General features: G+C 56.2%; 1 protein-coding gene across 4 annotated transcripts; it reads left to right on the forward strand.

Annotated features, from left to right (window-relative positions):
- Nucleotides 1-6,525: 6,525 nt before the first annotated feature.
- Nucleotides 6,526-16,526, forward strand: PKDCC (protein kinase domain containing, cytoplasmic). 4 transcript variants are annotated; one of them, XM_060117189.1, is made up of 7 exons: nucleotides 6,526-7,350; nucleotides 11,488-11,610; nucleotides 12,211-12,482; nucleotides 13,160-13,239; nucleotides 13,477-13,601; nucleotides 15,244-15,417; nucleotides 15,613-16,526. In XM_060117189.1, exons 1-7 carry the CDS (start codon nucleotides 6,697-6,699, stop codon nucleotides 15,622-15,624), a joined length of 1,440 nt encoding a protein of 479 aa, XP_059973172.1. In that variant the 5' UTR covers nucleotides 6,526-6,696; the 3' UTR covers nucleotides 15,625-16,526. The 4 variants fall into 4 exon arrangements, with proteins under 4 accessions (XP_059973172.1, XP_059973170.1, XP_059973173.1 ...); XM_060117187.1 differs by having other exon boundaries at nucleotides 13,494-13,601; XM_060117190.1 differs by having other exon boundaries at nucleotides 12,298-12,482; nucleotides 13,494-13,601.
- Nucleotides 16,527-19,806: the final 3,280 nt, after the last annotated feature.

The raw sequence follows: 19,806 nt of genomic DNA on the forward strand, positions 1-19,806 counted from the left end.
TAGGGCGTCTTTGCACGCAGCATCCTTCACAGTGGTTACCTCTGCAGGTGGGGTTGGAGGGGCAGGCAAGGTGGCTTTCGTATCGTATGATATATAATCTCTTTTAATGGAGGGATTTTGTGTAATTTTTACTTCCTTTTGGTGCTTTTTGGAATTTTTCAACTAATTATTTTAACTCCATGCAGACACCCAGAGTCTCGTTAACCCTTTGTAAACCATCTCCCCCGCAGGGAAGGGGAAGGAGAGAATGATTTAGAGTCTGCTGGGGTCCCTGAAAAACACTTCATAGGAGTTTAGTCTCAGCTCCTGAGTCTCTGGCTCTCCCTGGGAGGGGGGTTGTGTGTACCTCTTTCAGTGTCTCCCTCCTTCTCTCCCCACTGCCCTGTGGCCCCATCAGGGCTTGCCTCTGTCCTTTAAAGGCTCAAACATCATCAGACACCCATCTTTGAAGAAAGTTTGCAGCACTGAGCTTGGAAGGACTGACCTTGGGATTTTTATAGCTGAAATTAGCCCAGCCCAGACCATGAACTAAACAACAGACACAGGATGGAAGATGCAAGAGTACAGCTCTGCCATCAGAGGCCTCTGTGTCCAAATCCCAGCTCTGCTGCAAGTTATCTAACTGCTCTATACATCAATTTTCTCATCTTGAAAATTGGAGATAATAATAGTACTTATCTCCGACAGGTATTAAGTGGGTTAAATGATGATGAAAGTCATTTAATGAGTATACTCTATCATTAGAATGAATAAGAACAATAAAATAATAAATCTTTATGACCAAACTTTGTTGCTTGGAGGCAAAAATCACCGTAATGCGCTTCCATCTTGGTTCCCACTGGTGGCACTTGTTTGCCTCTGCTGCTCCTTTTGACGGGAATCTTTCTTTTCTTCCCCAACCAACAAAGAGCTGAGAGAAGACCTGAAGTGGGGTCCGAGTCGCTGCTTCCTGATTTCATGGTAGTCTGCTCTGCCACTTACGATTTGTGTGACATTCGAAAGATTCCTTAATCTCATGAGCCTCAATCCCCCATCTATAAAACGGGTGTAGTGGGCTTCCCTGGTGGCGCAGTGGTTGAGAGTCCGCCTGTCGATGCAGGGGACACGGGTTCGTGCCCCGGTCCGCGAAGATCCCACGTGCCGCGGAGCGGCTGGGCCCGTGAGCCATGGCCGCTGAGCCTGTGCGTCCGGAGCCTGTGCTCCGCAACGGGAGAGGCCACAACAGTGACAGGCCCGTGTACGGCAAAAAAAAAAAAAAAAAAAAAAAAAAAAAAAAACACGGGTGTAGTAATACTGACCTCACAGTACGTGTCAAGAGGTTAGACGGTTCCTGGCGCACAGCAGGCGTTCAGTACATGATAACTCTCCAGCAGGGCTCCAGGTAGGAGTCAGCTCTTACCTGCCCCAGACCCTGCACAGTTCCCTCTGTCCCTAACAGCTGACGGCGAATCTTCCCAATTACATGGTAAACTCCTCAGGGCAGAGGCAGGGCCAAGGCCTCTTTAACTGTAAGGAACAGTCTTCTTTCTGGGCCTGGGTCCAGGCCAGCCTCCCGGGGCAGCTGGGGAAGAGGGAGAGAATTGTCAGCCTTCTGGAGGTCCAAGACCAGATGCACAAACTCAACAGCCCCTCTTTCTTCTTTTTTCTCTACTTTCCAAACCACAGCCCTGAGGCTGCTCGAAAAGAACTGGTTCTTTCTATTTGACTATGGCCTGGGAGAAAAGTTGCCCCATTGACTCAGGGCACATTTGGCTTGGTCAGAGAAGGTGTGAATTGTTAGATCGGATCACCTGGCCCCTATGCTCCCATTCCTATCCCTCTCCCCTGCAAAGGCCTCTGGACAAAGGCAAAGGCCTCCTCTCTACCACCCCCTGCCACCAGAGTCCACCCATCACCCATTGATCCAGTGGCCAACTCTTCAGCCCTCTACCTGCTTCTCCATCTGCCCAGGGAACAGAGACCCTAGGGTTTAGCCCTCCCCTGGCCTGGGTGCAACGCCAAGGCAGCCGCCTCCCTCCTTCCCCTAGGTGATGGCTCTAAACAGGTTCCTCTCAGCCTTCTCTGTCCTCAGCCCCATGCCCCCAGCTCCTCCAATCAAAGGAACCAGTGAAGGAAGAGGACACACATCCCAGACATCCAGGAAAGGGAGAGAAAGAGAAGCTGTCACAGAGCATCTCTCTGGGCTGGTAGGTGAAGCTAAGCAGGAGGGAGGAGGGGGAAAGAGCTAGGCTGGCTTGGGGAGGGAGACTCTGGACCACAGATCTGGAGGCCCAGACAGACAGAGACCAGCCCGGGCAGGGAGAGCTCTGAGCCCAGAGGGCCTTTTGGTTTCTGGGGTCCTGGAGGGCCTCCCCCTCAGCTAGGGTCATGGAGCCAAAATGGCTCACGTTCCCAACTTGAGACCCACAGAGAGGAACTAAGCTCTTTTCCAGAAACGGGTGGAAAGATCTTTCCTGAGCCACGGCTTTCTGTCTCTGTCTTTGTCTGACTACCCTCAGGATTCAGGGGCGTTTTTCTCTGTCTCCGTGTTTCTGCATCTTTGTCTCTCTTCTCTCCTCTCCTCTCTCTTTCTCTCTCTGCCCCCCATCTCTGTCTCTGATCATTTCTTGGGGACTCTGCCTTGGGGCTCCCGCTCTCCAGTGTGTAGGAAACCTGACCCTCATCATCTGTTTTTTATATTTTGGAAACGTCAGCTTCACTTCCTACCTGAGGGAAGGGGGTGGGGTGGGGGCGCAGGCTGCCGGCTCCACCCCTTTCCCTCCCCCTTCCTCTTCGGAGCCCATCCCCTCCCCCAGCTCCTTGCCCCAGGGAGGACAGACCAAGGCCTTCCCTGTGCTTGGTCACTGTGGCACCAAGAATCAGGCCTTGGTTCATAGTCTTCCCTGTGCAGCTCACCACGGGCTGGGGCAGGCAACAAGGCCTCTTCTGATCCACCACTGGTTTACTGATTCGGGAAAAAGTGAAAATTCCAGACACAGAGAGAGCCCAGGAGGCTGAGAGATTTCACCAGTGGAAACCAGGAAGGAGAGTAGTTAAAGTCATTCCTGCCTCTAGGCAGAGTTATGGTTAGCTGTCTAACATGTTGTCACAGATGTTTATTTGTTTAATATCATCATTAATACTAGCTACAGATGACCCATATTGAGCGCTTAGCTTGTGCCAAGCACTTTTTATGCCTTTGCATTTCATTCACTCAACAGCCTTAAGGAGTAGGCGCTACTATCATCTCCCATTTTCTGCATAAGAAAACAAATACCCAGAGAAGTTAACTAACTCACCCAAAGCAACTTGAATAATGAAATTTGAACCCAGGTGTCTTGGACTCCAAATCCCAAGCTCTTTGCTCTACATCAAGGTTTCCAAGACCTGACAAATGTATTTCGTACATTTCCTTTTAAAGAAAATAAAGCCACAAAAACTCTAAGAATAGCCCTTCAAGATCCCAGGGACCCGTGTATCCTGGTTGGAGAAGCAGTATCTGTAATTCACTATTTTCTGGGAGACCCTGAAGAACCAGCCAGCAAAGATGACATGGAAAGGCTACAAGCGGGCATTTCAGGAAAGGGAACCGGGAGGGCCACAGGGGAAAACACTAATGATGGCTGCAAGTCAGGAGCCAGTGCAGGCGGCAGGCTGGGGGAGTCTGGTTCTGTGCAGGGAAATGAAAAGGGGGTAACTGGGCCAGGTGGAGGGCTGGGGCCAGCTCACAAAGGCCTGAAGGCCCAGTTCAATTTATCTTCCAGGCTGCTGAGCAGGAGAGTGATACTCCAAAAGAGGTCTTTGAGACCTGGGCTGGAGGGAAAAGGCAGACAATAAAGAGGCTACTGGCCTTGCCAGGTCTTCGAGACAGGGCGGATGGGCAGCCGGTAGATCTGGATCCTCAACCAGAATTTTGTGTCTTTTTCAGTTCTTTGAAATGATGATTCCACTCCTTGGGTGGCAAAAAAAAAAAAGAAGAAGAAAAAGCAAACAAGCACAATTTGGTTAAGAACTCAAGAAACTGCCAATTCAGAAACTCTGATCTGTTCAAAAAGTTCAATCCCTTTTTTTCAGAGTCCAAAAACCTATTTCCATCAAAGATTGTATATGTCTGTATGTCTGAGAGCTGGCAAGGGAGACAGAGTGAGTGTGAGAACGAGCGCTGAAATGCCTTTGTTCCTGTGTGTGAGGCCACTGTTCCGTGGGCTCATGTGTGTGCATTGTATGTATGTACACTCAGGCCTGTTTCTTAGGCCCTGTGTGCACTGAACTTTCAAACCATAACAGAAACACTGAAGCTTGGCAAAGATATCACAGGAATAATTATCTAATTTCAGAACATGTTATTATAATACCTACACGATGTGTAACGAACTCAGCAATGTTCATGTTATATTCACCAACTCCGAATTATAGATTCTCAATGCCAAGTCCTACCTAGGAGGCTCCTCCAAGACCCTAGAGCAGAGCAGGCCCCAGAGAAAGCTCGTTAAGGAATATTCCCCCCCCCCAATGGCTTCCCTGTGGATCAGGAGGTTTGGCTAATAGGTACCAAGAGATCTCTGGAAGGGGGGCAGAGCCTATCTTGAAATGGCAACTCTGTCCTCCCAGAATCCCCATTCCTCCCCAGCAGAGGAGCCCTGGAACTGGTAAGGAAATGGCCATATTAGGGTCACAGAGGTAGAGAGGCTTTCCCTGACTCAGCTGTCGGCCAGGGTGGCCCCATGATCGGCCAGGCTCCCCTCTTCCCCAGGCGGCTGGATTGGACTGTAGCTGTGTGAGGGGAATGTTTGCTGTTTGCTGCCGCTCCCTGTTGACTTTAGCCAGTAGCTCTGTTTACAAACCCAGGTTGGTTTTCCCAGCACAGTTAATTAGACCAAAGACATCTGGTGTGAGGGCTGGGGAGGGCATCTGCTCACAGCCATCCCCCTACACCCAGCAGCCAAGGGCCAGGGCAAGGCAGAGCAGCTAAACAGGACCAGACCAAACTCCACCAAACCCAAGGTCCTCAGGAGAATCGGTGGCTTCTCTCACTCAGCCCTCCCATGTTTTCTAAGTTAGACTGGGCCCCAGCTCTCCGAGTCTTAGGGGACCCCAGGAGTCAGGATTGGTGGCCCCTTCATCAGTGGGATCACAGGCTGGAGATCAAGAACTCAGTGCTGTCCTCTGCCCTTCCAGGTCCAAAAGAACCGGCCAGAGATTCCTGTCCCCTCTCTCATCACAGAGACTGTGCTTTCTGTCGGAAGGCCAGAACCTCTTCAGCCTCCTGGAGGAAAGATTTTCTAAGCCCTCCACCTCCTCCTCCCTGACTCCTCTCCAGCCGATCTCTGACACTGCGGGGCGGCAAGAGATTAACCAGTAGAGGACCAGGAGGCAGGAAGGTGCCCAGGAAGGTGGGAGGATCTAGGTGGACAGTTCCTGGGCGGTGGGGAAGTGGAGGGCTGGGAGGGGGAGGGGCAGCGGCTTATCTCTCCCAGGAGGGGGGAGCTCACTCCAAACAACTAATGCACTGGCGTGTGAAAGCTCCTCAATTAGCACTAATGATGCAATCAGGGAGGGAGGAGGAGGGGCCAGAAGTTCTGGTGGAGTCAGCACCTACTTACACACGCGGTATACACTCCCTTCCTCGGACACAGTAGCCCCTTCAGATACACCAATGCACACACTCCAGAGACAATCTGGACCACGCACGTCCGTGGGTACAAAGTCACTCTTTGTAAATTACTAGCACGAATATGGTTCGTGATCCGCTGCTAACCGCGTCTGACTGCGGGGATCCCGAGGCAGGGGTTCCATCTGGGGCTTCGGGGACAAAGAAAATCAGAAAACTTGGTAGAGGAGGTTGAAGAGGGCATCTCCGAAAACCTCAAGATTTTTCTTCTGATCCCAGACTTCCCGTCCCACCCGCGCTCGCAGGTGCCAGCCCCTCCCTCAGCGCCGCCTCCCCATCCCCCGCCCCCGAATCCGGGACTGAGCCAGGAGCCGCCACCCGCAGTCCCACTCGCAGGAGGCGGGACCCACGCTCCTGCCCTGCGCCCAGCCCGCCCCAAGGCCCCGGGCCCCCGGGAGGGAGCTCTGGGACCACGCGGATCCTCAGCACCCCGGAGCCAGCTGCTCGTCCTCTCCAGAACCCGTTACCCGCTGGCCTCGCCCCTTCATCTTCCCCCCACCCTGCCCGGCCGGCTCCGTTAGCCGCCTCCCGGTCCCGTTATCCGGCCGCCCCGACCCCATTAACCGCCCTTGCGCTGGGCCTGAGCCCCCGCGCGTCTCGGGCCCGCTGCCGCCCCCTCCCTTTCTCGCCGGCCCGAGCTCGGGGGCCGCGGGCTGGGCAGGGCCGGAGCCGCCTCCGCGCCGCTTCCCAGGCCCGGACGGCCGCGGGAGGAGGTCCCGCTGTCAGTCAGCGGGGAAGGCCGGGCCGGGCAGCCGAAGGGGGCGGCGCCGAGGACGGGCTCTGGCCGGGAGCTGGGAGGCGGAGGCGGAGGGGGCGGGGGCGGGGGCGGCTCCGGGCCTTATAAGCGGCGGGGGCAGGGCGGGAGGGAGGCAAGTGTCAGGCCGATGTGCAGCCCGCGAGGGGCCGGGGTCGGGGCCGCCGGGGCCATGCGCGCGGGCTGGGCAGGGGACCCGCGCGGCGTAGAGCGTAGACGCTTCGGAGCCTGAGCCTCCCGGGGCCGCGGCCAGGGAGCCGCGCGGGGCCGGCCGGCCGGGGGGAGGGGAGCGATGCGGCGCCGGCGGGCCGCGGTGGCCGCGGGTTTCTGCGCCTCCTTCCTGCTGGGCTCGGTCCTCAACGTGCTCTTCGCACCGGGCTCGGAGCCTCCGCGGCCAGGCCAGTCCCCCGGGCCCTCGCCAGACCCGGGCCCGGGCCGTCGCGGGGGCCGCGGGGAGCTGGCCCGGCAGATCCGAGCGCGCTACGAGGAGGTGCAGCGCTATTCCCGCGGGGGCCCCGGTCCCGGGGCCGGCCGGCCGGAGCGGCGGCGCCTGATGGACCTAGCTCCGGGCGGCCCGGGCCTGCAGCGTCCCCGCCCCCCGCGGGCCCGGCCCCTGCCCGACGGCGCTCCGGGCTGGCCCCCGGCTCCTGGCCCGGGCTCCCCCGGCCCGGGATCCTCCGGCCCGGGCCCGCGCCTGGGCTGCGCCGCGCTCCGCAACGTGACCGGCGCACAGTACGTGGGCTCCGGCTACACCAAGGCCGTGTACAGGGTCCGCCTGCCCGGCGGCGTCGCGGTGGCGCTCAAGGCGGTGGACTTCAGCGGCCACGATCTGGGCAGCTGTGTGCGCGAGTTCGGGGCGCGGAGGGGCTGCTATCGGCTGGCGGCCCACAAGCTGCTCAAGGAGATGGTGCTGCTGGAGCGGCTGCGGCACCCCAACGTGCTGCAGGTACGAGGGGGCGGGTGCAGGGATAAGGGTGCTGGCTGGACGTGCCCGTGCCCGACCGCTCAGGCTGGAAGAGAAGCCTTGGTCTTACAGATAAAGAAGCGGAGCCCCGATGACTGCCCAGGTTAACCTAGGGGCAGAACCCGGACCATGGCAGCTTCCCATTACACCACCCTGCCTGGGTGGGCGTCCCGTTACGGAGAGACTCCCGGGTTTCTCAGCTTCCAAACTGTATCTCTTGAAGACAGGACAGAGGGTCCCCAAACTCGGGGTGGGGGTGGGGGTCCATTCGGGCTTAGGACCCTGCTTCTGGCTGGAACTGGGGTGTTGAGCACCAGGGAAGGGACCCCAGCCAAAACAATGAACAGAGGTCATCCCTGAGTCAGGGTCCCAACTGCAGTGATAGGGTCCCCTTTCTTGTTAGAATATGAACCCCACTTCTCTCAACTTCCAGATAGTGACTTGTCTGGCTTTGAAGTTGGGGTGGGACTGCAGTGGGGTTGGGAAGAGCTAGAAAAAGACCAGGCTTGATTCCCAGAGAATATCCCGTACCCCACCCAGAAGCTGCTGAAAGGACTAGAGGGGATTGGATAGTAGGCCAGAAAATGCATGGCCCTTCCCAGAAGAGACCCTGGCCTCAAAGTAGGCTTTGGAAGTATTGAGGAAGCCTCAGGGTCCTAGCTCAATGCTCGGGGGACAGGCTGAGGACCTGAGGGTCTGCATGTCACATTATCTGAGCAAATGTGGCCAAGAGGCTGGAAGATTGAGAAGACCAGATGCCCAGGTTCCTACTAAATGGGACTCTGTCTCTCCCGTTCACTGGGGGACAGAGGGGAAAGATGAGACACCACCTTGTCCCCTCCAGGCTAGACTAAGAGAGTGGGCCTCTCACAGTCCCAGCACTCCCCTAACACACCCGCTTCCTCCTCTCCCCCAGTTCTCCTCAGTCCTTGAGTCAGCCCTAGGATTAGACGAACCGTTCCCTTAGCACATGTCTGAGCAGACTGAGAGGGGAATCCCTGACTGCTTTTGGCCCGGTGAACATAGGGTTTGTTCAGACTCCCCAGCTGAGGAACATTGCCCGCACCTTCCACCTCCTAGCCCACTCAGATTAACCTTTCTGCACCCGGCAGAACTGGTCAGAAACCCAGGAATCCCTCCCTCCTTTCCTCAGGAGTGAGATGGACCCCAGATCTGGGTGGGCATGGCAGAATAAGAGAGAGAAGCCAGAGAGCTGTTTATACTACTGCCGGCCCCCAGTCTCCCCGGGCTATTCCAGCCCTGGTCAGACACTCGTTGACTGGGTCCTGGGCCCTGAACTGGTTGCAGGTCAGGCAGAGCCAACAGTTATGGGTGGTTATGCTCCAGTGTCAGCCAACTGTTGCACGGCTGACACTGGAGCTACAGGGAGTGAGCAGTTGGTCACGTGGCCCCTCTAACTGCTAGGATCTTGTTCTCTTTGCTTCCCAGGAGCTCCTGGGAACCTTTTGGAAACCTGGGGTGTAGGCCAGATTCTGAGGCAGTGGAGAAGGTCTTGAGTGTGTTAGCAGGATATTAAGTGTTAGTTAATTGACTCAAGACCCCACCCCCCTCCCTTACAAGGGATTTGAGGTTTGATGCGCTTTCCTGTCTCTTAAGGAACTTCTCCCGCCCTCTCTTACCCCACCCAAACTTCAAGACAAACATCCAGCTAACCACCCTCACGCATATGTCAGGCCCCCAGCCCAATGCTGAAGGTGCCAAAGGAAAAAAAATATTACAACTGAATAGTTTTCACTCATTCCCTCTCTAGACCGAGACTGGGTTGGCTGTGTTACTCTTACAGGGTCAGAGACTGGGGTTAGTTGTCCTAGGACAGAAGTGTTACAAGATGGAGAGGGTGCCAGGTCCTTTCTGTCAGGGGAGAGGTGAAAAGCTACCCTTACAGGGAGGTAGAGGTACCTTAGTGTGAATTTAGGGACTGCTTTGGTGTTGGGTCTCCTACATTCGTCCCCCAACCCCCAGGCCAGTATCCCTCTGGCTTCTTCAGCAATGCCACCTCTGCTCCAGGTAAGCCTGCCTGGGGGTCTTCCTGCTCAGGAGGCTCCAGTTCTGGTGTGCAGGGAACTAGAAATAATGTTGTTTTAATACCTCTTAATCGTTTAAAATTTCAAAACTGTTTGACTGTTTGCTGAACCGGGGAGGAGCCAGAGAGTGTTTCCCGCTCCCCGAGGCCCCCTCTGCCTCTCTGGCAGCCCTGAAGTTGGTGCTGGTTCTAATAGAAAAGGGCCAGGATAGCATGTCCCACTGGGCCCTTCCCAGAGCTTGCTCAGACCAGGGACTGCCTGGGCGAGATCTCTCCATCCATCTCTGTGACCCCTCCACAAACCACCTCTCTCTCTCTCTCTCTCACACACACACACACACACACACACACACACACACCACTCCCCCACGTGATAGATGCCTCTATAGCCCAGGGTCAAAGGGCACAAGGGTCTTCCCTCCCCTGCATCTCTATCGTTCCCAGGGCCTCAGGCCTCAGGTGGGGCCCCAGGCCTGCTTGGGCCCTGATTCTGGCCCTGCTAGAGTATATTTCTTCTCCCAAAGGAACAAAAGATGCGACTGAAATGCTCAGCCTAACGCTTCCTGGCGGGGGGGGCGGGGGGGGGGTAAGTTAATGGTGTTTTTTTATTTTTTCCTGAGGGGTGTTGATTAATACCTCGTTAACAGCGCATTTAACGACCTCCGGGTGTTTAATAACCTTCAGAAGTTTCCCACAAAGGCTCAGACTCTGGGCAAGAAAATGAGAACCAGGCTCCAGGGCTGCTCCTTTTACCTCACCCCTACCTCTGCCCCACTGGGGTCTGGGGTCTCCCTGGGCTGATGTGGGGTGGGGAGGGTAGAGGGAGAGGGAAGAAGAGGGCCCCGGGCATTTCCCCCTGACCCCCCCCCAAGCTGCAGCTCTAGTGATCGGACGGCGACACCGAGACATGCCTTCCCTTGTGCCAGCAGGACTGAGGCAGCTGGCTGCAGGGACGGGGAGCTGCAAGGGCACTCCTGGGATGGAAGGGAGCATATAAGGACCTGGAGTGGAGCTGGGAAGGGTGTGAAGGGTGACAGTGTGCAGGGACATCTAGCCCAGGGGCTTGGCTCCCCTGCTGCCTCACCCCACCGGCACCCCCCATCGTGCAGCCCTCCCCTCTTCCCACTCTGGCCCAGACAACTCGGCCTTTGTGTTCCTCCTCCCTACAGGGTGCTGGTTGTTTTGAGCACCGGCTGATCCCTATCTGATGTGCAGCGTGGTGGGAGAGACTGGGAGAAGCAGAGATCTCTGTGGATGCTGGTTTAGGTGTCAGTGACAGAGTCAGGCTGTGCTTCCCAGAAGCCCCTAGCCAGCTGAGCTGTACGAAGCCCCTCCCCCAGATCATATGGAGCGGGCCGGCCCTTGTGACCGTGCCCTCAAAGAACTGACCTTCCTCAGGAACCACCCTTACTACTCCCCCAGTTGATATGGGTGACCCCACCCCACCCCACTTGTTACCAATCCCAAGGGAGATTGCTTTTCCTCCAGAAAGACCAGAGCAGAGGAAAAATGAAGGTGCCAGAAAGTGAAAATGATGAAGCAAAGACAAGGATTAGAGCAGGGGAGGAGGTATAATATCTATTTGTTGGCTGGGCGATTAGCAAATGGTACTCGTGGAAAGAACAAGGCTGTGGAATCAGAGTAACATAAATTTGAATCCTAGCTCCTGCAATTCTTAGCTGTGTGGCCTTGGGGAGGTAACTTAACCTCTCTGAGTTGGTTTCCTCACATGTGAATTGGAGATACTAATAGTACCTACTATGCCCTTTTAAGGTTATTCTAAGAATTGAGCTTTGCTTGTAAAACATTTAGCACAGTGCCTGGCACATGGTTAGCACAAGGTGGCCAGACCTGCCCATTTACCTGAGTGGCCAGAGGTAAGGGGCTGATGGAATCAGTAGGAACTCTGGCTGCTGGGACAGAGGGCAGGCTTCCCAGGCAACGTAGCTATTCTCTTCTGGCCCGAGCTGAAGCAGAGACCTAGGGATGGGAGGGTGGGGGACATGTGAAAACCCGGCCCTTCCTTGTCCCCACCCCCATCCTGCGACCTCATGACCCGCCTGGGCCTCTTCCAGCTCTATGGCTACTGCTACCAGGACAGCGAGGACATCCCGGACACCCTGACCACCATCACGGAGCTGGGCGCCCCTGTGGAAATGATCCAGCTGCTGCAGACTTCCTGGGAGGATCGCTTCCGAGTGAGCAGGGAAGAGGGCCAGGGCCCTGGGCTCCTTGCTGGGATGGTTCTCCCTTAGAAGGCCAGCCCTCCAGAGCAGCTTCAACTCCTCAGTTGAGGGAGAGGGGGGGAAGGATAGAGCAAAGCTGACTCGGCCATCAGCCAAAGGGTTAAAAAAAAGAAACGAGGCAGAGAGGATCCTGAGGTTTTTGTGCTCCTGCTGCCCTCACACACACACTCACACATACTCTCAGCCTGGCTGCAGGAGGGCCAGTGTCCTAGGACTAGAAAAGAGCTTAAGGTCATCTTGACCCTCCCTCTATTTGCATACACTGGACAGAAACGACACTGAAGATGCAACTTCAGGGAGGGTATGCACTATGCCCACACTTCCCTCTGCCCATTTCCCACTTATTCCATGTTACCCTCAGGGTCAGGCCCACCGGGGGTAATAGAAAATCACTGGCTTGCTCAGTAAGGCCCCAGGCCTCAGTCCTTAGTGAGCTCCAGAGCCTTGAAGAGCAAGGCAAACCCCCAAGCTCAGTCCAGAGCACCAAAGCAGGGAACCCCAAGGCGCCCTCCCAGGAGAGAAGCCGTGAGCAGCCTGGTGTTTGCCCCTCAGATCTGCCTGAGCCTGGGCCGCCTCCTCCACCACCTGGCCCACTCCCCGCTGGGCTCGGTCACTCTGCTGGACTTCCGCCCCCGACAGTTCGTGCTGGTGAATGGGGAACTGAAGGTGACGGATCTGGATGACGCCCGTGTGGAGGAGACACCGTGCACAGGCAGTGCTGACTGCACACTCGAGTTCCCAGCCAGGAACTTCACCTTGCCCTGCTCAGCCCAGGGCTGGTGCGAGGCCATGAATGAGAAACGCAACCTCTACAATGCCTACAGGTGACCTCCATCCCCACTCAGGAAGGCCAGCGGGCGAGGGAGCGTGAGCCCGGGGTGGGGGTGGGGGGGCTCGCAGGGAGGGAGCCAGCACGGGGTCCAGGAGCCCAGCCAGGCTGGGAGACGCAGCCGTGACAAAGCGGAGTAGCAGGGGCGGGGGAAGGCCTCCACCCCTTTAAGAAGGGAACATTCAGGCTCCTGACCATGAGGCTAAAAATAGTCAGCCCCAAGGAGAATCTGGGTTGGGGGGTGGCAGCTGGAGGCTTCTTAAAATAGTGTCAGACTCAGAGCCTAGGGCTGGTGGGACAGGCCCTGCCCCTTCCTCCCCTGGCCCTTTACCTCTGGAAGCTCCTCATAGGGCCAAGCCATGGGGCTTCTCTGACACGGGTCAGCCGGGCGATAATGCGGGGCTGAGGGGTGGGAAGGTCCCTGGGACGGGTGGGGAAAACAGACCTCAGATTTCAGTTTGGTATGAAGTTACCTGTGGCCTTAGCGTGTGCCCAGACCCCAGCCCTGAGTCTGAATAGACTCCTTGGCACACTCTGGGGGTATAGGCCCAGTTGGTTAGCCTGACAGAGCAGGCTCCCTGGCCAGACTGGGGTTCTGTCCCAGGTTGGGGTAGAAGAAGGATATGTCCCCAAAGGCTGAAGCACTAAGCCCCTGATTTCTCTCTGCCCCAGGTTTTTCTTCACATACCTCCTGCCCCATAGTGCCCCGCCCTCACTACGGCCTCTCTTGGACAGCATTGTCAACGCCACAGGTGAGCTCTCCAGAGCCCACCTGCCTCCTGTCACCCTCTCCCACCCCCAGCAAGCATGGGTGTAAGAATGACCCAGGGCAGCACGTGGTCCAGAAACATCATTTCCCAAAGTGGCATTCTGTGGCAAAGCCAGTGCCCAGTCCTCCGGTCATCAGGGCCCAGGCTCCAGAGGGAGGGGGGAAAGGCAGCTGGCTGCCTACCTCAGGGAGAAGTAGGAGCCCGGGTACCCTCTTACAGCACCGTGCACTCTGCAGGAGAGCTCACCTGGGGGGTGGACGAGACCCTGGCCCAGCTGGAGAAGGTCCTGCACCTGTACCGGAGCGGGCAGTATCTGCAGAACTCCACAGAGGCCGGCAGAGCCGGTGAGTGGCTCCGGCAAGGATCCAGGGGCTGGGGAGGTGGGGAACAGGTGAGGCGAGTGTGGGTGATTCCCCTAGTCAGGGAAGCGGCTCATCCTCCCTCTGAGACTCACGTGGAGTGTTGCAGAGACCGCTGTTTAGCTTTCACTTCGACTGAGCTAGAACAACTATAATTCTGCCTTGAACTGGGGGGTGGGCACTGACACCCCTTCTCTGGGTGGCTGCAAACCCCACTGTGTACTGACTGCGTGACTATGAGCAAGTTAACTTACACCTTGAGCCTCACTTTGCTCATCAGTGAATTGGGTTCAGTATTACCTGCCTCAGAATTCTTATGGGGATTAAATGGCAGGTGAAATGTGTGACAGCAGTTACCTGGTTTCCGGTTACACAGCTTGAACACAATATAGGTTTGCTACTCTTTCCTTCCTCGCCCTTCTGGGGCTGGGAGGGTGGCTGGAGGTGGAGAAGGGCTCCACGCTGAAACCAGTTGAGAAGCTCCAGGGCAGAGAGAACTCTAGCCACGGCTTGTGGGCTGTGGTCTCTCCCGCTGAGGCCCTGGGGTTTAGCATGGCTGGCAGGGGGGCGAGGGATGGGCAGCCTCTGTATTCAAGGAGCTCTGGCCAGTCTTAAGGGTGGGGGAGCCCTCGTTAGCCCTGTAAATAAAGTTTAACGAGGTGAACAATGGCTGGCTCTGTCCCTGAGGACGCTGTTTATGGGGCTATAAATCACAGCCAGCCCTGGACTTTGGTCTAGTCCCTGGTAGAAGACGGAGGCAGGAGGGGCGGGGTGGCCAGAGGCCCAGGGCTTCTGCATTATCAGTCCAGAGGTGGGGCTCCCCAGGCAGCGGGAAAGACTCGTGGGAACAGGAGGCCTGCGGCTAAGCAGCTTCTGGATTGAGGAGATTTCAGAGCCTTTGGGGGCTCTTTCTGTGAAATGGGGAGATTTCACATTCTTCCTCCAGCCTCTGCCCCAAATACTCAAGTTGTGGATTCCCAAATGGTAATTTTTTGTGTTTTACATTCATTTGCACGCCTCTGAACTTCAAAAACTCCATGACTGACCCCCTGTCCGAGGAACTGGCCTAGCCTCTCTCCCCAAGGCCAGGAGGAAATGGGACCAAAGGGCAGCTCTAAACCGTTTGCCACTCAAAGTGTGGTCTGCCAACCAGCAGCACCAGAAGTTGGTTGGAAATGCCAGTTCCCAAGCCCCACCCCAGACCTTCTGAATCAGAATCTGCATTTTAACAAGATTCCCTGTAGATTCACATGCACATTGAGGTTTGAGAAGCCCGGCTTTAAATGTCTAAAATGTTCTGAGTTCAGCAACCTTCCTGGTCAGCCAGTGGCTCTGTGTGTGCACTTATCCCATGCCTGTGCCCGCCGTCATGTGTAGCCTAAACCAGTTGTGTGGCCTTATATTTGGGAGGCGTGTGTCTCCCAAAAAGGAAACCTGAGCTTTTCCTTTCCTGAGTGGTCATCCCAGTTTCACAGTGGTAGCTGCCTTCATCTCCATGCTAGGAGGACTGGGCTGGATTTCAGCCCTCACCTAGGAAATGTGGCTCACAGCCCTTTAAAGAAAGCGACCCCAGCCCTTACCCCTGGGCACAGAGAGTTCTCACCTGAGCTCCATCCCCAACCCACAGAGTACCAGCACCTCCCAGGCAGTACCATCCCCCAGGAAGACTACCGCTGCTGGCCATCCTATCACCACGGAAGCTGCCTCCTTTCAGTGTTCAACCTGGCCGAGGCTGTGGACATCTGTGAGAGCCATGCCCAGTGCCAGGCCTTTGTGGTCACCAACCAGACCACTTGGACAGGTGAGCCAGTGGGAAAGGACATCCTGAGGGAGGTGACTGGACTCCCCGGAAGAGATTGACAGGTAGCGGTCCCCCATCAGAAGCCAGCGATGCTGAGAAGACAAGTGTCCTCAGGGCAGTTGCGTTGTAAGGAGAGTGGCCCTGCCTCCAGGGAGAGAATCATCCAGTCCTGTTACCTCTTACCTCTGCCCCCAGGTCGGCAACTAGTCTTTTTCAAGACAGGATGGAGCCACGTGGTCCCTGATCCCAGCAAGACCACATATGTGAGGGCCTCTGGCTGACCTGTCTGGGGGCTCAGCTGACCATCCCTGCCCGCTGGGCTTGCCTGTGACTTGCACTGGCAGCGCTGCATGTCACCTGGGCACCCCTGCAGACAAGGCTGACATCCCCGACAGACCGAGGTGACCAGGACAACGTGCAATAATGCCACATGTTAAAATGTGAGTTTACCAGTCTAGGTCTGGGACTGCTGGCTCCAGGGCAGGAATCATGGAGGGCTGACTGCCCCCCTCACCCTCTGGGCTGCCAGTGAGGCTCAGGATGGTCTCCCCACTGGGGGTCTGCCCCTCACTGGGACAGTTCTGTGGGCAGCCCCATCACTGTGTTCGTAGCGCGAGAATGTAGCCAGAGCCCCTGCTGCTGGTGCTGCTGCACGTGCCATGGCCCGGCGGGGGTCGCGTGGGGACAATCAGTCACGGAGTGTTCTCTTAGCCAAGCTCCTGACCGGAGACTTGAAGGGATGCTCCGGGAGATGGGTGATTCTGTACCTGGGGAGGCCGCCTCTGGGCCCGACAGGGGCGCTGACCGGCCAGCCCAGGAGCGGGGCCAGAGGAGCACACGAGGTCTGAGCCACGTCGTGGGGTTGAGGGGCAGGTAGCAGTTTGAGCCAGGACCTGGGGCGGGGGTGGGGCCGGGGCCTTTCTGCTTCATTTGCTTTCAGTGAAAGCCGCAAAGCAGCCAAAAGCAGCCTCTCCCCGCTCCTGGAGTTTGTATATCCAGAAGCTTTTGTACTTCTTGTTCATTAAAATGTTTATTTTTGTAAGAAAAAGAAATCAATTAATAAAAGGACGTTTCACGGCAAGGACTCTTCCCAAGCCGCATTTTCCTGAGCTGCCTTTCTCGTCCTCAGTTTTCTCTTTGGTGTCTCTTTGGGGGCGGGGGCAGCGTGTGATGAAGGAGTGAAGTCTCCATGCAAACACTGAAGCTGGCACAGTGTGCGTTCAGGCCCTGCTCCCGTGGTTCCCGTCTCCGTCCTTGGCCCTCCACATCCATGTCCTAACAAAAGACAGGAGGGACTAACGAGGTTAAAATTTTAACACACACTGGCTTCTATACAAAGCCTTTACCCAGAGGACTCATGTCCTAACGGTGGGATGTCAGGCACGCCAGGGTGCCCTGGGCAGCCTCCAGTCAGGTCAGCTTTGCCTCTGTGCAGGGTTGGGCCTGGCCATCATCACCACTGCCCACGACGTGGTAATGCACACTTTTCTTTCTCAGAGGCTTTCTTTTTTTTTTTTTGCGGTATGCGGGCCTCTCACTGTTGTGGCCTCTCCCACTGCAGAGCACAGGTTCCGGACACGCAGGCTCAGCGGCCATGGCTCACAGGCCCAGCCGCTCCGCGGCACGTGGGATCTTCCCAGACTGGGGCACGAACCTGTGTCCCCTGCATCGACAGGCGGACTCTCAACCACTGCGCCACCAGGGAAGCCCTCAGAGTCTTTCTTTGAGCAAGAAATAAATATATGGAAAGTGGGGAGACAGAAAAGTCAATGGAAAGCCCAGCCCCTCTTCCTGGGTTTTGGGAGGGAGGGTCTAACAGGGAAAGGCCCGAGTATATGGAAGCCCAAAGTGAAAGGCCCAAGTATATGGAAGCCCAAAGTGAAAGAGTTCAAGATCACACTGAGGCCAGAGAGAGCCCCAGCATGGATGCAAGTCTTCTAGCTTGAAATCCCACATCTCCTCCCCTGTACACCATTCTACTTCTAGAATATTCTCAAAGTGCACAAGCCTTGGAGGGCTTTAAAAAGAATAACCAAAGTTCAACTCAGAACCCAGTGTTTCCTCAGCAGATGCGGTCAGTGAAATTTCTCATGCACGGGATGTCCCTGTAGTTCTGAGTGGTTGAAGAGCCGATGTCAGCTCTGGAGTCCTCATCGTGGACGCCCGCTCAGACCCTCAGGGTTGCACCTTCCCACCACCATGCCCAGCCCACATGCCCTACATCTTGCCTCTGGTTACCTGGGCTTGGTGATCGTGGAGGGCGGGGAGGGTCAGAGCCTCCACAGAACCTCACACCATGATTCAACCAAGCCATGTCCTGCCCATGCTCACCACTCTCAGTCCCCACCCCTCCCAGGAGGAACTCGGCCTCCATCAGCCTCCAGAGCTCTTTCCTCAGCTGAATTCACACGCTACCGCAACGGTAGCCTACCCCTTGCTAGCCAGTGTTAGAGTTTACAGTGCCCTCTGTTGTTCAACTGCCCCAGTCTGTGGAGCTCTGAGGGCAGGAGAACCACGTCACCATGCTGGATCCAAGGGGGTTCCAGAGGGCTGGGGCAGGAAGGTCTGCGGGGTCTGTGCCATCCAGAGGGAAACAAAGACCCTGGTTACAGTCAGCAGAGAGGCCCGCAGGCTCAGGAACTGTGTGACTCAGTGAGGAAAGAGAAGGCTGAAGATGAACCAACCACTGCCTTCTGGGCTTCCAGATGAGAGGTTCACTGGCCCGTGGAGAGGCGCAGGCTGTGGCCTCGGCAAGGTGTGATTATCACTCCAGTTTTTTTTTTTTTTTTTTTTTTTTTTTTTTTTTTTTGCGGTACTCAGGCCTCTCACTGCTGTGGCCTCTCCCGTTGTGGAGCACAGGCTCCAGACACGCAGGCTCAGCGGCCATGGCTCACGGGCCCAGCTGCTCCGCGGCATGTGGGATCTTCCCGGACCGGGGCACGAACCTGTGTGCCCTGCATCGGCAGGCGGACTCTCAACCACTGTGCCACCAGGGAAGCCCCTATCACTCCAGTTTTACAGACCTGAAAACCGAAGCCCAGGTCACAGCTGCAAAGGGATTTAATGAGCATTCAAACCCAGCCCTAACTTCCAAGCCTGTTCTGGAGGGAGAATTGCTGTAAGAGGAATCTAAGTTAGAGTCAGGGAGCGCATACTCTGAGTGTGTGCCAAACTCAAATGGAGGTCCAAAGTGCATAAAACCTTCTTAGAAAGACTCACCCACAGGTAGCTAAAGGGATGGTAAACAGCTGCTTCCTCAGTGGAGTGAGCCTTGCCTCCAAACCTATATCAGGGGGGCAAAAGTGGCTAGGCTCAGTCCTGCAAAGTAGAAAGGGGCATTTGCAGCTGGGGGTGGAGAAGTGGTGGAGTGCCCTGAAAGGAAGCGGGTAGAGAGTGAAAGCCAGAGGCAGAATCATCCTCTCCCCAGATGGCCCTTTACACATAGCCACCTGTGTCCCTGGAAAACGTTCAGCTCCTGGGAACATCTTGTTCCCTTCCTGAGGAAGCCGGACCCATCCCTGCCGGCCCCAAAGTCTATGTTCTTTCCACTCCACTGCACAGCCAGTGACACCCAGATCTAGTGCATGGAAGAAATGCATTCGCCCAACTGAAGCCTCAGGTGATAGGACCAGAGGAGGGAGGTGGGTCCATTCCAGGGCTGGAGGAGTAGGAAGCACCAGGAAAGGGCCTGTGTTGCCACTAGTCCCCCACGAGGTTCTGGAGGAATTCTGGCCAGTCTTTCTCTTTGCTCACTGTGTGATCTGGGCTGTGAAGACTCCCTGAGCCTCCATCTCCTAATCTGCAAATTTCAGATTTATACCTGCTTCACAGGAGTGTCATGGGAATTGAACGAAATTACATACATAGAAGTCTTAGCCAGGGCTTCGCTGGTGGCGCAGTGGTTGAGAGTCCGCCTGCCAATGCAGGGGACACGGGTTCATGCCCCGGTCCGGGAAGATCCCACATGGTGCGGAGCAGCTGGGCCCGTGAGCCATGGCCGCTGAGCCTGCGCGTCCGGAGCCTGTGCTCCGCAATGGGAGGGGCCACAACAGTGAGAGGCCCGTGTACCGCAAAAAAAAAAAAAAAAAAAAAAGTCTTAGCCAGGGTCAGCAAACAGTGCTTAGGAAATACTGATACTGTCATTGTTATTGTATGAGTGAGCTGAGCCCTCCACAATCATCCAAGGCCTGGCCTACAAGAGTATCCAGGTCAGCTGGGGAGGACCCAGGCACAGCCAGACTGTCCCCCAACACTCCACCTACAGCACCCATGCCAGGGAGCACTGCCATTGCCTGGAGGAGGTGGAACCCGGCTCTCTCTCTCCCCGGGTCGGTGCCCTGGGAGTTGAGTGTGGCAGATTGAGTGTGGAAGAGGATTAACATGAAAGGA

The sequence above is a fragment of the Mesoplodon densirostris genome, chromosome 14, assembly GCF_025265405.1.
Source record: "Mesoplodon densirostris isolate mMesDen1 chromosome 14, mMesDen1 primary haplotype, whole genome shotgun sequence".
NCBI lineage: Eukaryota > Metazoa > Chordata > Mammalia > Artiodactyla > Ziphiidae > Mesoplodon > Mesoplodon densirostris.

Bases quoted from the DNA above. Each gene is read 5' to 3' on its own strand.
- PKDCC (XM_060117187.1), top strand. From the start codon at position 6,697: ATGCGGCGCCGGCGGGCCGCGGTGGCCGCGGGTTTCTGCGCCTCCTTC. The intron at 11,611-12,210 runs GTGAGCAGGGAA...TTTGCCCCTCAG, and splicing joins CCTGGGAGGATCGCTTCCGA to ATCTGCCTGAGCCTGGGCCG. The intron at 13,240-13,493 runs GTGAGCTCTCCA...TGCACTCTGCAG, and splicing joins CAGCATTGTCAACGCCACAG to GAGAGCTCACCTGGGGGGTG.